The sequence below is a fragment of the Zeus faber genome, assembly GCF_960531495.2.
Source record: "Zeus faber genome assembly, chromosome: 5".
NCBI classification, from domain to species: Eukaryota; Metazoa; Chordata; class Actinopteri; order Zeiformes; family Zeidae; genus Zeus; species Zeus faber.
This window is the reverse complement of record NC_137192.1, coordinates 31,525,706-31,539,675: the sequence shown is the minus strand read 5'-3', so window position 1 is coordinate 31,539,675 and position 13,970 is coordinate 31,525,706. Positions and strand designations below refer to the sequence as shown.

Sequence of the window (13,970 nt, the reverse complement as noted above, 5' to 3'; positions counted from 1 at the left end):
TCATGGTACATATTTGCCAGGTTCATACCATGTCTGCACGTGAGGAGCCCGCCGTCGCCTGGAGGAAGCGCTGGCCCTGGGGGGCCTTTCATAAAACATTGGGGGCTGACGCCCTGCACGCCCACCCCAAACCACGCCCCTGACACAAACCTAACACTACGTGCTAGAAGCTTTCCATCATGGTTAAAATGTTTGTTTTACTTTCAAATGTGCAGAATTTCACACAAGAAGCACAAAAAGGTAAATGGCAGGAGGTGTGTGTGTGTGTGTGTGTGTGTGTGTGTGTGTGTGTGTGTGTGTGTGTGTGTGTGTGTGTGTGTGTGTGTGTGTGTGTGTGTGTGTGTGTGTGTGTGTGTGTGTGTGTGTGTGTGTGTGTGTGTGTGTGTGTGTGTGTGTGTGTGTGTGTGTGTGTGTGTGTGTGTGTGTGTGTGTGTGGGGGTGGGGGTGGGCGTGTGTGTGGGCGGGGGTGGGTGGGCGTGTGTGTGGGCGGGCGGGCGTGTGTGCTAGTGACGTAGCGTATCGCCATTTTCCTGTTGGCTGAAGCTCGTTGAGGCTAATGCTAGCCAGGGCTAGCATTGCATACGACCGTAGCCGTCACAACCCGACAACGGAGAACCCGGTCGGTGTCGCCATGGACGAGGAGTATTACAGCACCGCTGGAGACTGGGAGGGGACGGACGGCAACACGGTGAGAGACTGGTTGCTTGGTTAGCGTCCAGCGGCTAACGTGGAGGAGGCTAACAACATGAAACCCTGCTAATTAGCTAGAGCTAGCAGATGGTTAATCTGAACACATGGAGTGGAAGCTTCCAAACACCATTCATCCCTTTGGTGTTTATATTAACGTTCCATTTGTACCTGCATATTTGCCTTTTTTTAATAGGGTTTGGGGGCATTTCAATATTACATCAACTATCGATCTGTATCCACCAATAAGCCGTCACTCCCCTCGTTTTATTTACTTTATTTCATTTTTATTTCTTACGCAATTTCTATCCGGGGATGAATAAAGTGTCTGTCTGCTTATGTGTCTATCTGTGTCTGTCTATCATCTGGCTGTCTATATTATCTATTATCTGTCTTGTCTCCCATCTGTCCATCATATCTGTCTGTCGATCTATCTACCTGTCAGTCTGTCTGTCTGTCTTATCTGTCTATTATCTATCTGTCTATCTGTCTGTCTTATCTGTCTATTATCTATCTATCTATCCATCATATCTGTCTCATCTGTCTGTCGATCTATCTACCTGTCAGTCTGTCTTATCTGTCTATTATCTATCTGTCTGTCTATCTGTCTCATCTGTCTGTCGATCTATATACCTGTCAGTCTGCCTGTCTTTCTTATCTGTCTATTATCTATCTGTTTATCTATCTGTATCTATCTGTCCATCATATCTGTCTAATCTGTCTGTCGATCTGTCTATCATCTGCCCATCATATGTCTGTCTGTCTGTCTGTCCATCACACATTATCGCACTAGATTCATTCTGATTCCAAGTCTTGTTTTCCATATACTCAGGACTCACGATTATTTGAATTTAGTTGATGGTTCGTTTTCCTACAAAGGATTTGATCCGTTTGATAATTTGACGTCTTACTGTGATCGTTTCGTGGAACAGTAGTAGTAATAAAGTAATAGTAGTTTTTACAGTAGTAATGGCGGTGTTTACAGTAGTAATAGTAGTCTTTACAGTTGTAATAGTGGCGTTTACAGCAGTAACAGTAGTTTTTACAGTGGTAACAGTAGTAATATAAGTGTTTACAATAGTAGTGTTTGCAGTCGTAATAGTAGTAATAGTAGTGTTTACTGTAGTAATAGTGTTTACAATAGAAATATCTACAGTAGTAATAGTAGTGTTTACATAAGTAATAGTAGTGTTTAAAGTAGTAATAGTAGTGTTTACAGTAGTAGTGTTTATAGTAGTGTTTACAGGAGTAATAGTAGTGTTTACAAAAGTAGTGTTTACAGTAGAAATAGTAGTGTTTACAGTAGTAATAATAGTGTTTACAGTAGTAATAGTAGTGTTTACAGTAGTAATAGTAGTGATAGTCGTGTTTACAGTAGTAACAGTAGAAATAGTAGTGTTTACAGTAGTAAAAGTAGTGTTTACAGTAGAAATAGTAGTGTTTACAGTAGTAACAGTAGTGATAGTAGTGTGATAAGGCGCCATGTGATAATCGTGAGCGCTCCACTTAAATTCTCAACCTCATTGATTGGACGACGATCCCAGAGGAACGTTGTGTTTCCCGTTCTGAAGAGGTTTGGAGAATCCGGATGTGAACGTTTTAACCGTAACACGACTCTCCTTGTCCAAGGAGGACGGTGGGTACGTTGAGGGAGAAAATGACGGGAAAACCCAGGAAGACTGTCTCAAGAAGTTCTCCAGCAGGGATTACATCATGGAGCCGGCCGTCTTCAATACTCTCAAAATGTACGGTGTGTCCTTTTCCCCAAAATGCACGGTGTGTCCTTTTTCCCCAAAATGCGCGACGTGTCCTTTTTTCCCCCTCGTGGATTAGCATCGTTTCAGTCTAGTAGTAGATAAACAAATAACACCTTCATTCTGATATGTGGCAATATTTGATCACTTTGTCGTAGTGCAAAGCAAAATAAAACCGTAATCTATAACGTAGTATTACGTCAACCAAACTGTTTGTGCGGTTTGGAACAAGATGTCTGAAGGAGACGAAGTGGTTGGACAGGATCAGTGAAAGTGATATGTTTAGGGTAGAAACAGGATTTATTTTTCTCGCAGGTACTTCCAAGCAGGGGGCTCTCCAGAACACGTGATCCAGCTCCTCTCTGAAAACTATTCCGCTGTGGCCCAGACTGTCAACCTCCTAGCGGAGTGGCTCATCCAGATGGGTATGTACTCCATGTTCCTAATACACAGTGTTGGGCTCCAGTCCTATAGAAAGATCTGGGTTCAGCCTGAAGGGCAGGAGCCCTGTTGTTTTGTTCGGATTTTTATTATTCTTCTCCGGCTGAAACTGAAACCGTGCGACCCAAGGACGCGAATGAATAAGAATTGTATACGGGGCAGTCCGCACACGCTGGCGGTCCGAGTTTGATGAACATCGGACCGGTATCTGATTTCTATTATGCTTCTACCCATTCTCCGGCCGAGAGTGCCTGCCGCCCAGAAACCATGCGACGCACGAACGCGAATGAAGAAGAATTTCATTGGGGGCAATCTGCACGTGCTGTGGTCCGAGTTTGATGAACATGGTCTGAAGGAAGGAACCGGAAGTAGCGAGCCGAGGCACCTGAAGTAGTGTAGTAAAGGGACCGGAAGTGGTGGAGCTCTGTGACACCATCATCGTCCAATATGGTGTGTTATGTGCAGGCTATGACTCCGAAGGGGCTTTCACATAGGACGCTGCCCTGTGCCCTAAACTCCTCCGCTAAAGGTCCTGCGTTCGATTCCCCGCAGCGCCGCGCAAAGGTGTTCACAAAAGGTGTGCGCTCTTGCCCGCACAAACAAAAGTTAAGAAAGTGCTCCAGGTTTGCATCGGTTCAAGATGAACTAATACCGTACTAAAACAAATTTGTGTCGGTAGGAAGTGATGCTACGTTGCACTGGAGAAAACTTGCACTTAGAAAACTTAAATTTGTGTCGGTGGCCCCCTCAGGTCTGTTATCTTGGTAAACTGCCCCCACAGTGAAGCTTTGAAATGTTGGCAACATATTATTTGTGCTTAATGGGGGGGGTTTCCAGTTTACGTTGAGTAGTGGGTTAGTTATCGTTTTGTTTTTTTTGGTTAGTTATTGGTTTATTTTGTGTGGTGGGGGGAAGTGACATTTTGTATTTCCTTCTTTTCATCACAGGTGTAGAACCAGCGCAGGTCCAGGAGCGTGTAGAAAATCACCTCAAGAGTCTTCTAATAAAGCACTTTGACCCCCAGAAAGCAGATTCTATCTTCACCGTTGAAGGAGAGGTGAGATCTGGCAACCCCACTAGTTTGCCGGGGTGCCGTCCGTGTCCAAATCCAAACCCAAATGACGTTGTTCAAGGCGAACCTCAAGGTGACCCAACACCGTCGATTTTGCGGTTTAGACGCCGGCTTGGCTGGAACAGATGATCGCGCACACGACGTGGCGAGACCTCTTCTACAAACTGGCTGAGGCTCATCCTGACTGTCTGATGTTGAACTTCACCGTGAAGGTAAGACCGTCCCAACATCTCGGCCCGCTTTGCTTTTGCCGTTTTCGTATTTATGCGTTATCGGGTATGTTTTGTATTTCCCGCCATGAGTCGAGCTGCATCGCCCTACGTGATTTAGCTCCTCTGCTGCTCCTGCAGTGTTTTGACATGCCGGCATAAGTCGGCCATAAGGGTTCAACACAGATTTCTCCAGCTTGGATGTTTTTGGTAATACTAAACTTTTTTTTCTAGCGCAGGTTGAGCAGAGTGTATATTTCATTTTTGGACATTTTTGGCCTTTTTCCTTTTTCATATTTTATTGTAGTTCCCTGTTATTGAATGATGAGAGTTGCTGGGACATTACAATTTCCCTCGGGATGAATAAAAAAACCTGCCTGCCTGTCTGTCTGTCTGCCTGTCTGTCTTCTTGCCTGTCTGTCTGTCTGTCTATAAGTCCTTCACACAGTACTTCAAATAAAAACAAACATTATTAACATACTTTACCGAAGCCTGTTGGTCACTTGGTTAATTCATTTCTGAAACTCTTGAAGTCATTTTGGTGTGTGTGTGTGTGTGTGTGTGTGTGTGTGTGTGTGTGTGTGTGTGTGTGTGTGTGTGTGTGTGTGTGTGTGTGTGTGTGTGTGTGTGTGTGTGTGTGTGTGTGTGTGTGTGTGCAGCTTATTTCAGATGCCGGTTACCAGGGAGAGATCACGAGTGTGTCCACAGCGTGTCAGCAGCTGGAAGTGTTCTCCAGGGTTCTGAGGACATCTCTGGCAACGCTGCTGGACGGGGGAGAGGAGAACCTGGAGAAGAACCTTCCAGAATTTGCTGTGAGGCTCGCAGAGAATCTGTGCTTCATGAACTATGTTAGCTGTGGTGCAGAGGAAGCAGCGTGTGGTTGTTCTGCAAATCATAAGCCGCGGCGCAAACATACGAAGTAGAAAGAGGAAAGGAAGCGTCTTTCGGTTTCACAGGCGGCATCAAGATCCGTTTGTATTTTGTTTCCCCGTTGCCTCCCAATCGGTTTATTTTAAAGCTGCGTATTGCTGTTCCTGCTTTGTTTTTCCCCAACACTAATGGGAAACCAAATGGCCCGGTCATTCATTTTGATCACAACTGACTAGTGGAGTTTGCTGATGTGGTGTGAGCTGAACGTTCCCGCTTTGCGCCCTGTAGAAGATGGTGTGTCACGGGGAACACACGTACCTGTTCGCCCAGGCCATGATGTCCATCCTCGCCCAGGAAGAGCAGGGCGGGTCGGCCATGCGGCGGATCGGCCAGGAAGTACAGAAGTCCGCGCACCATAGGTATCCACAGCGGCTACCCAAAATAACCTCTGCTCATTTAACGCGGCCAAGTTTTGATTAGAGGTGGTGCTTATAACAAAATAAGTGACCTATAAAACCCACAAAATACTGTGGTAAAGTAAGTTATGTGGAAAGAATAAATTATCATAACTTACAACATTTTTCCTTGAAAAATGATTGGTACTCAAATGAAATGGGAGTAGGCTGTTAAAATCGAATTGGTCTATTTCATATTTGAAAACCCAAATACTAATAAAATATCAAGGGGAAATAATTTGGCCATCTTGCACAGTCCTACTTAATAGTAGACCGAGGGATTCTTAACACCCTCAGTAAACAGGTTTTTTTTAAATTAACCTTTGACTTTCATATTTGGATCGCCGTGCGTGCGTGTGCGCGCGCGTAAAAATCCTGATGCCACTTTTTTTACGGTCATCGGTTCCACAGAGGTCACGACGCCAGCCAGATCACCCTGGCGCTGGGCACGGCCGCAGCTTATCCCAGAGCGTGCCAGGCCCTGGGCGCCATGTTGTCCAAGGGAGCGCTCAACCCGGCCGACATCACCGTCCTCTTCAAGATGTTCAGCAGCATGGACCCCCCTCCCGTGGAGCTGGTGAGACCAGAGCATCTGCAATATCATTTTGCTATTACAAATTATGAGAGACCTCTGCTGTAAAATACGCGTAGAGCGATGTTCTGATGTTGTGTCTTCTCCAGATCAGGGTTCCTGCCTTTTTGGACCTCTTCATGCAGTCGCTGTTCAAGCCCGGCTCCAAGATCAACCAGGACCACAAACACAAATACATTCACATCTTGGCCTACGCCGCCAGTGTGGTGGAGACGTGGAAAAAGGTGAGAAGCGGGGGGGGGTGACGTTTTGCGACGGGCGAACTTGAAATACGAATTTGTCCTGTGTGACGCGACGTTCGGTTCTCAAGCTGGGGCGGCGCGTCTCACCTGAGCCCGTGCGACGTTCTCTCCCAGAACAAGCGAGTCAACATCAACAAAGACGAGCTGAAGTCGACGTCGAAGGCCATCGAGACCGTGCACAACCTGTGCTGCAACGAGAACAAAGGCGCAACGGAGCTGGTGGCGGAGCTCAGCACTCTGTACCAGTGCATCAGGTGAGCGGCTGCTTGTCCACGCCGCGATGGAAGGATACTTTTAAGGTCGCGCTTCGATCTTCGATTCGAACGTGTGTATTTCCTTCCAGCGCTGACAGCTATGCCATCGTTGGACTATCGAGTCTTGATTTGTAAAGAAAAGCATGTGTTTTTCTCAATAAGTCACTTTTGAGTCCAGTCACATGAAATCATTATAAATAATGAAAATATTTTGTAGTGGAATAAATATAAATAAAATATTTCATACAACTTCATAGTTAAATTAAATTCTTGCGAGCAGTAAGAGTCGGCTCTTTTCAGTGAGCCAGATCATCCGGCTCACTGAAAATAAATAAACTTTTCAACACTACTGCAAGTGTCTCCTCTCCTGCGTCCGGCCTGTACGTTCTTCTCTGTTCAGACTTTTATATTTATATATATATATATATATATATATATATATATATATATATATATATATATATATATAAATTAGTGATGCAACGGTACACAGTATGTCATCCAACCGTTTGCTACGCCCCCCACGGTTCAACCGGCCGAGTTGGCGCAGACAAGTGCTGCTTCTTATTGAATCCACTGTTTCAGCTCCACTTTTTAACTGCGTGCGGCTACGCAGCCTTTTCCATAGAAACATGAGATAAAACAACATAAAATGTTTTTGTAACGAGTGCCATCAATCAACGTGATGTCCCTCTTTATTACGAACTTATCGTCACCGCGTCGTTCACGAACGGGCGGGTTCTTTTGAACGGCTCTTTTGTATGAATGAAGGGAACAGAGTCCAGCTCGGTGATGAGCCATTCTTTTTTTTGTCGAGTTTTACAGTTTCAGGTTGTGTTTGTTTAAGTTGCCGTCTCCTACGGTGGCCCAGAGAGCTCAACGCACTGCAACTTGAGAAAACACATGCAAATAGACAAAACACAAGCAAATTAAATCGAAATGTGTCTATAAGAGTTTTGAAATTATTTATGAAGTGTGCTATTTCATTAGGAGTGTTAGGATAGTTATTCTTTTACCATCAAAATAACAAAAAAATGTAAAAATTTTGTTTTACATTATTTAATGTATTATGGAAATTGTGTGTGTGTGTGTGTGTGTGTGTGTGTGTGGTGTGTGCGTGCCTGCCCACCAACTTGGGTGTAAAATGCACTGATGGTGTGTTGATACCTGAACTAGATAAAAAATAACTTGAACATTCAGAACATGGGAGAACTGGCTGGCAGCCATGTCTCTGACGTGTGTGTGTGTGTGTGTGTTAAGGTTCCCGGTGGTGGCCATGGGGGTGTTAAAGTGGGTGGACTGGACCGTCTCTGAGCCCCGGTACTTCCAGCTCCAAACCGACCACACCCCGGTGCATCTGGCGCTGCTGGACGAGGCAGGTTCCCCGGGTCGACGACTCCTTCTTTTTCAGCCTGGTTTCCAAAGAAGTCACGAGATTTTGAGTCTAATCCTCCCCAAATCGACTCCACCCCACAGATCTGCACGTGCCACCAGCTGCTCCACCCGCAGGTCCTCCAGCTGCTCATCAAGCTGTTTGAGACGGAGCACTCCCAGCTGGACGTCATGGAGCAGGTCTGACGGAGCTCCCGTGCTCCAAGACTTACTTACCGGGTGTAGTGTTTTTGCTCCGCTGACGGAGGCTCGCTGTGCTTCCCCCCCGCAGCTGGAGCTGAAGAAGACGCTGCTGGACCGCATGGTGCACCTGCTGAGCCGCGGCTACGTGCTGCCCGTCGTGGGCTACATCCGCAAGTGCTTGGAGAAGCTCAACACGGACATCTCTCTCATCCGGTACTTTGTCACCGAGGTAACGGGGCCTCGCCAGGGCGGCCATCTTGTTTAAAAGAAAAGTGACGCAAAGACCCGAGATGGCGCTTCGGACGCTTTTTAAAGAGCCGCCAACTGAAATATCTCAGAATTTACAACGGACGTGATTAAATCTGCATCACTGGCAGTAAGTGTGGCCCGGTGCAATCGGAGACGAGCACTGTTAGCGGACATTTTAAACCCGGGACGCGCCCCCGCCATGTTTATAAATTGTGCCGCGCGGGTGAAATGAGGTACTCGGTCGCAAGTATTTACATCGGGGACCAGGAAAGAGGAGGTGAAATGTCCCGGGCGCATTTTCACGTTGGGCCGGCCGCAAGATTTCAGCTCTGCGACGTGCGCGGTTCTTCATGTTCACCGCAGAGTGCTGACTTGACTCTTATCTCCGTGTTGCGTCATTTCCAAAAGGTGGCGGCCCGCCTCGCTGGAGCCGCCCCTCTCTCGTGCGGAGCGGTGGTGGTTTTGTTTTTTTGTTTTTTGTCGTTGTTTTTCTTTCCTCAGGTTCTGGATGTGATCGCTCCTCCGTACACGTCGGACTTCGTGCAGCTTTTCCTTCCCATCCTGGAGAACGACAGCATCGCCGGCACCATCCGGACGGAGGGGGAGCACGACCCCGTGGCCGAGTTCATCGGTAGGTTTGGCCCGGGCGCGGTGCACGCCGGCTCGCTTGAAACGACAGAAAAATGTTGTTTTCGTACCGACCACGACCACTGATATGTTCTTTTTTTTTTTTGTCGTCCAGCTCATTGTAAGTCCAACTTCATCATGATGAACTGATTTGGGCGAAAGCACTTTGAGGCTGGACCGTGATGGATGGGATGGCGAGACGCTCCCTGCGTTGATGTCTCGCTGAACATTGGAAAGGAATACTTGATTGTTTGTTTTTTTACAGTGAATGGACGTGCGTTTCCACAGAGGCTACACAAACTGGAGCCACAGATTTGTTACGAGGATGTGAAAGTATCAAAATGCAGCTTCATCCGTTTTTCTGTTTCCGTACGTGTATATTTGATTTTTTTTATTTTTGAGTCATGGTTTGAGTTATTTTCCAATAAAAAAAAAAAAAAACGAAAAAAAAAACTTGATTATATAATTGTTTGTTTTAAATTAAAACACCCCTAAATATTAAATATCACATGATTTTAAAATTGTTAGTCTCAGGGCTCCTTTTATCTAAACATGTTCAGAAAAGGTCCTATTTAGACTAAAAACAGAGTTAGGAAATTCGTTTTATTGGGATAGTATTAATCCAGATAAATGATTGAAAAGTTTTTTTGTTTTTTTCCATTATGCCAATAGCTGAATCGGTTAAGAGCGACCCTGAATTTTTTTGTGGCATCCCTCTACAAAGAAAGGTTGTGTATTTTTGTACCATTTTGTAATAAAAGAACAATGCTCTCTTTATTTGCTGCTTTAATTTGACACAAAATATTGAGTATTTGACACGCTGATTTCTGACATCGTAGGAAAAAACTCGGCAAATGGCCGTGTACTTGATTGCATCTGCTAAAAAGGCACTCTTATTGATCATATTATCTCAAGTTGTTAAATGTATTTAACATTTTACAACCAATACTGTCACTTAAATACAAACCATCAAATGGTGTCATTTGGCTTAAGCCTCGGCATCGGCGTCAAAATGAAAACTTCCAAACTTCAATGAGCTGCTTTCTCCCATGCGCTGCAACCCTGAAATTATCCAGACATTTCCCGGAGTCCATGTGTGAAAGCAGCCTGAGACAACACTGCAGTCTACGACGCGGGCCCTGTGCTCCAAAGAGGCAGATAATCAAAGCCAGCATCGTGCAATCAAAAAATGTGGCCATTAGAGATTTCAAAATGTGAATATTTTGCTGTGCATAAACAACTTCCTCCTCAAACTGAAGGCCCCGCAACTATTTAGAGGAAGTCCTTGATATTAAAATGCAAGAGCCCCTGAAAACGCCCTAAAAAGCCAAACTAGAATAAAAAGTACCTGTATTCCCTTTTCTAAATGTCCGTTTGTAAGAGGGCAGACGGCTCATGACAAACTCCCTGAGTGGGGAAGACGTTTGAACACACAGTGTAAAATGACAAAGCTGGGATCCAGGTGGATTATTATTATTTTTTTTTGGCGGGGGGCCAAAGCACTCTAGTATCCCTTGGGGACGATGGGATCTCCGTACATACAATCCTCCTCCAGAGCCAAGTTGTACGAGCTGCCGCTGCCGCCCTTGTAGGAGCTGGTGACGATCCTGAGCCAGCCGCTCTCACCCTGCAAAGTGGAACATTTTTAAATGAGCACGTGTGACACGATTACGTCTCTGAAAGGAATCTGAAATTTTTCTCTCAAGGGGAAAAAAATAAAAATAAATGAAAAGCTGTTTTGGCTTCTGCGTGGATTAAAAAAAAAAAAAAAAAAAAGTTGAGCGTGTGTTTGTGATGGCTCACCCAGGGCTCTCCCCAGGAGTTGCGTACGATCCAGTACTCCACGCCGTCCTCCACCCCCCATCCCGCCACTGACACTATGTGGTTGATGTAGGGAGTCTCCACGTACTCCGAGTAAAGACCTCCGGCGTAAGCGTCCAGTTTGTCTGTGGCCATGATCCCGCAGCTGGAGGGGTGAGGGCGGGGTTAGAAGAAAGAAAGTTAAGAACCGCCCCGCTGCCCAAATAACGCAGAGTTCAACCCGGACGTGATTCGAGCGCCGCGCCGTGCCTGATGGGCCCTCGGGCGTAGATCTCCGCCATCATCTTCTCCCGTCCGCTCACCGCCCCGTAGTCTCCCACCTTCCAGAGGGTGTAGTTCTGGACGATGTTGCACTGGCCGAAGGTGGTGCACGTCCCGCACTGATTGAAGGGCTTGCACTCTGAAAGGGAAGGGGGCAGAGGTTAGGTTCTGACGCCGCTTCGACCCAGGGGGGGGGGCGGAGGCGGAACCCGGCGCCGGGCCTCTCACTCTGGTCCTTGGCCTGGTAGTTGTTGCAGGTCTCGTCCGGGATGCCGTGCTTGTTGGCGTACTCCCACACGCCGGAGTGGTCGCCGCCGTGGCAGCTCCCGGCGTCGCCGCAGTCGATCACGTTCTGCACGGAGAGGTAGGCGGACGGCCACGCCCCCTTGCGCTTGATGTTGATGCGATCTGGGGAACGGAGACGGAGGGCGTTCAGCGGGGCGAGCGGGGGGGGGAAGGGCACAGGGATCGAGGGGCCTCCCGCGCGGCGCTACCTGCCATGGCGCTGGTGCTGCCGTGGGCCCAGCAGGAGCCGCAGTACTGGGGGATGTGCTGGTTGCGCGTGGTGCTCACGTAGTTGGTGCCGTTGATGTTCCTCCAGTCCCACGCCTTGGGAATGTCGGAGAAGTTTAGGAACTCGTGAGGGCGCGGTGAGGTCCTGTGAAAAGAACGCACACACACAGACATTTGTTGTGTTCGGCATTTAAGAAGGAACACTGGAACATACGCTTTTTCCGCTCTGTATTTACATTGGATGTTGGGAACGGGATGTGTTCCATGCAAGAAGCATATTCCCCCCCAAATAACATCATTAATATCAATATTCTAATACCATTGTCATTCAACGACACCGGCAACCATCAGTTAGTGCAGGGGAAATGCTGCGGTGAGTATTGATCACTCTGCAGGCCGCGACACACGGGTCCAGTCTCGTCGTGTTGACGCCGTTTCCTTCAATCCCAAACCTTTGAGCAGTGGAGTCGACCTTTGGGACGGGGACGGAATGGAACGGTGGCCGAGGAGTCGCCGGATCGGGCGTCACGCCCGCCGTGTCCCGCGGCCGGGTCGGGGGGGGGACCCTGGTTTTTTGTTTTTTTTTCTTATGTTTCCGAAATGAGTTGTGTACAAATAGGGACATGTTTACTTGAAACGGGAGCGCGTCGTTAAGGTTTCATCCGTGTTTCAAAGTAGGACGGTTACCGGCGCTTCAGGAAATGTCCCCTGGAGAGCGGCAGCTTTAACAGCCACCATCGCTCCTGGGTCAGGAGGCGAAGCGGCTCCTCTGAAGGTTCTGAGAAGTCCCCGCGGCGTGAGGACGCCTCCTGCTCTGTGAGCGGGTTCTCCTCTTTCGGGGTTTTGTGAAACGCAGCACGAGTTGGTTTTCAGAGTTTCCTTTAAACGCAGCATCATATAACTCATTGTATAATTAATTTTACAACTAAAAGTGATGATGTGTTCATTGTAGATGGTGCATAATGAGGGTTAAAATGAACCCACGGAGGTTCTCACCCTTGTATTAGTAATTACACTTTGCACACTGTCTTGTTTATGATATTTACTCATTAGTTTGTCAGCAATACAACATACGTTCTGTATTCTGCACACATTATGCAAATACTTCCAAACAAGGGATATGAATAAATAAACAAAACTCTCACAGATTAGGACTTTAAAACTGGCTCAGAATACGGGGATCACTCAATATCTCACAATGTCCCGCGATTAAGGTGAGAAACCGGCTGGACTAGAATCACTTCGACACTTCCTCAAAGTCCTTTTTTTAATCTGATGTTTCAAGGGAAACGTGACGGAACAGACGACGACGGCGAACGCGTGATTTGATTACTTTAAATGTTTGAAATGAATTAAAAGTTGCCGGTATTAATACTAATAAGTAATAAATATGAATAACCGGTCATATGTAATATCACTGGGCTTCCGCTGAGATTTTTTTTAACTTGATTTTTTATTTATTTATTGTTTTTTAGAAAGAAGCCATGAAAACCAAGGAGCGTGAATAACAACCACGTCGTCATAACAAGCACTAGTTGTTGTTGTTTTTGTTGTCGTCGTCGTCGAGCGTGAGGTCACACGGGCACCGACTTGCCTGAGTCCGAAGCCGCCGCTCCTGGGCGCCGGGCGGTAGCAGGGCTGCCTGCCGCTGAAAAACACTCCTCCCGAAGCCCCGGCGACAAGGATCACCAGCACCACGACGCTCCGCGACATGGCTGCGTTCTCTCCCCGCCCGCTGCTGCTGCTTGTGCGATAATGTGAAGCGGCGCTTGCGGCTCGGAGCTCCACGACCCACGACCCACGATCCACGACCCACGACCCACGACCCACGACGTGACGCTGCTGCTCCTGATGCAAATGGCGTGGAACCCACGTCGTCACGTGACCATGACCAGGCAGATTTCCATGTCACGTGGGAAAAGGAGTGCCCAACATATATTGTGTATATACAGTATACTATTTATATATATATATATACACACACACATAGTATGTATACTGTATATAGTATACTGTGTGTATATACGCACATAGAGTATACTGTATGTGTGTGTATATATACAGACAGAGTATTCTCTCTCTACTACCTGGAAAGGACTTCCATTCTCACTGACATGAGTTGAATGGGTTCTCTCTCTTTCCAAATGTAACTTTTCCATTAAATACAAATAAATACATTTCAAAAGGAAATAGAACACACATACACATTTTGTATATTCACATACATACATCTTTTCCTTTGTATTATTATTTTTTTTTTATTATTATGTATTTTGAATATTTGATTCCTCTCTGCTTTGCTTTGCCCTTCTATCGTTACGCTGCCCCTGTACCTGTGTGATGCGACA

The 13,970-nt window shown here is 46.7% G+C and overlaps 2 protein-coding genes across 2 annotated transcripts; one reads left to right on the top strand and one right to left on the bottom strand.

Moving 5' to 3' along the window:
• The first annotated feature begins 524 nt into the window (after window positions 1–524).
• nelfcd (negative elongation factor complex member C/D) lies at window positions 525–9,613 on the top strand. Its single transcript, XM_080000315.1, has 15 exons — window positions 525–688; window positions 2,317–2,432; window positions 2,757–2,866; window positions 3,830–3,939; window positions 4,059–4,166; window positions 4,823–4,975; window positions 5,322–5,452; window positions 5,900–6,065; window positions 6,170–6,304; window positions 6,437–6,576; window positions 7,837–7,951; window positions 8,053–8,148; window positions 8,240–8,380; window positions 8,902–9,031; window positions 9,143–9,613. Exons 1-15 carry the CDS (start codon window positions 557–559, stop codon window positions 9,175–9,177), a joined length of 1,818 nt encoding a protein of 605 aa, XP_079856441.1. The 5' UTR covers window positions 525–556; the 3' UTR covers window positions 9,178–9,613.
• Window positions 9,614–9,800: 187 nt separating this feature from the next.
• On the bottom strand, window positions 9,801–13,454 carry ctsz (cathepsin Z). The gene is made up of 6 exons (XM_080000316.1): window positions 13,217–13,454; window positions 11,604–11,767; window positions 11,338–11,517; window positions 11,098–11,248; window positions 10,831–10,993; window positions 9,801–10,654 (listed from the first exon to the last, which is right to left on the bottom strand). The coding sequence occupies exons 1-6, from the start codon at window positions 13,333–13,335 to the stop codon at window positions 10,532–10,534; spliced, it is 900 nt and encodes a 299-aa protein (XP_079856442.1). The 5' UTR covers window positions 13,336–13,454; the 3' UTR covers window positions 9,801–10,531.
• Between the last annotated feature and the right edge of the window lie 516 nt (window positions 13,455–13,970).

What these genes read in the sequence shown, in the direction of transcription:
- ctsz (XM_080000316.1), bottom strand. Translation starts at nt 13,335, where the DNA reads ATGTCGCGGAGCGTCGTGGTGCTGGTGATCCTTGTCGCCGGGGCTTCG. An exon ending in AGCGGCGGCTTCGGACTCAG is followed by an intron (nt 11,768 to 13,216) that starts GCAAGTCGGTGC and finishes TTCTTTTCACAG; the next exon opens with GACCTCACCGCGCCCTCACG. An exon ending in CTACCAGGCCAAGGACCAGA is followed by an intron (nt 11,249 to 11,337) that starts GTGAGAGGCCCG and finishes CTTCCCTTTCAG; the next exon opens with AGTGCAAGCCCTTCAATCAG.
- nelfcd (XM_080000315.1), top strand. Translation starts at nt 557, where the DNA reads ATGCTAGCCAGGGCTAGCATTGCATACGACCGTAGCCGTCACAACCCG. An exon ending in AGGGGACGGACGGCAACACG is followed by an intron (nt 689 to 2,316) that starts GTGAGAGACTGG and finishes TCCTTGTCCAAG; the next exon opens with GAGGACGGTGGGTACGTTGA. An exon ending in ACTCTGTACCAGTGCATCAG is followed by an intron (nt 6,577 to 7,836) that starts GTGAGCGGCTGC and finishes GTGTGTGTTAAG; the next exon opens with GTTCCCGGTGGTGGCCATGG.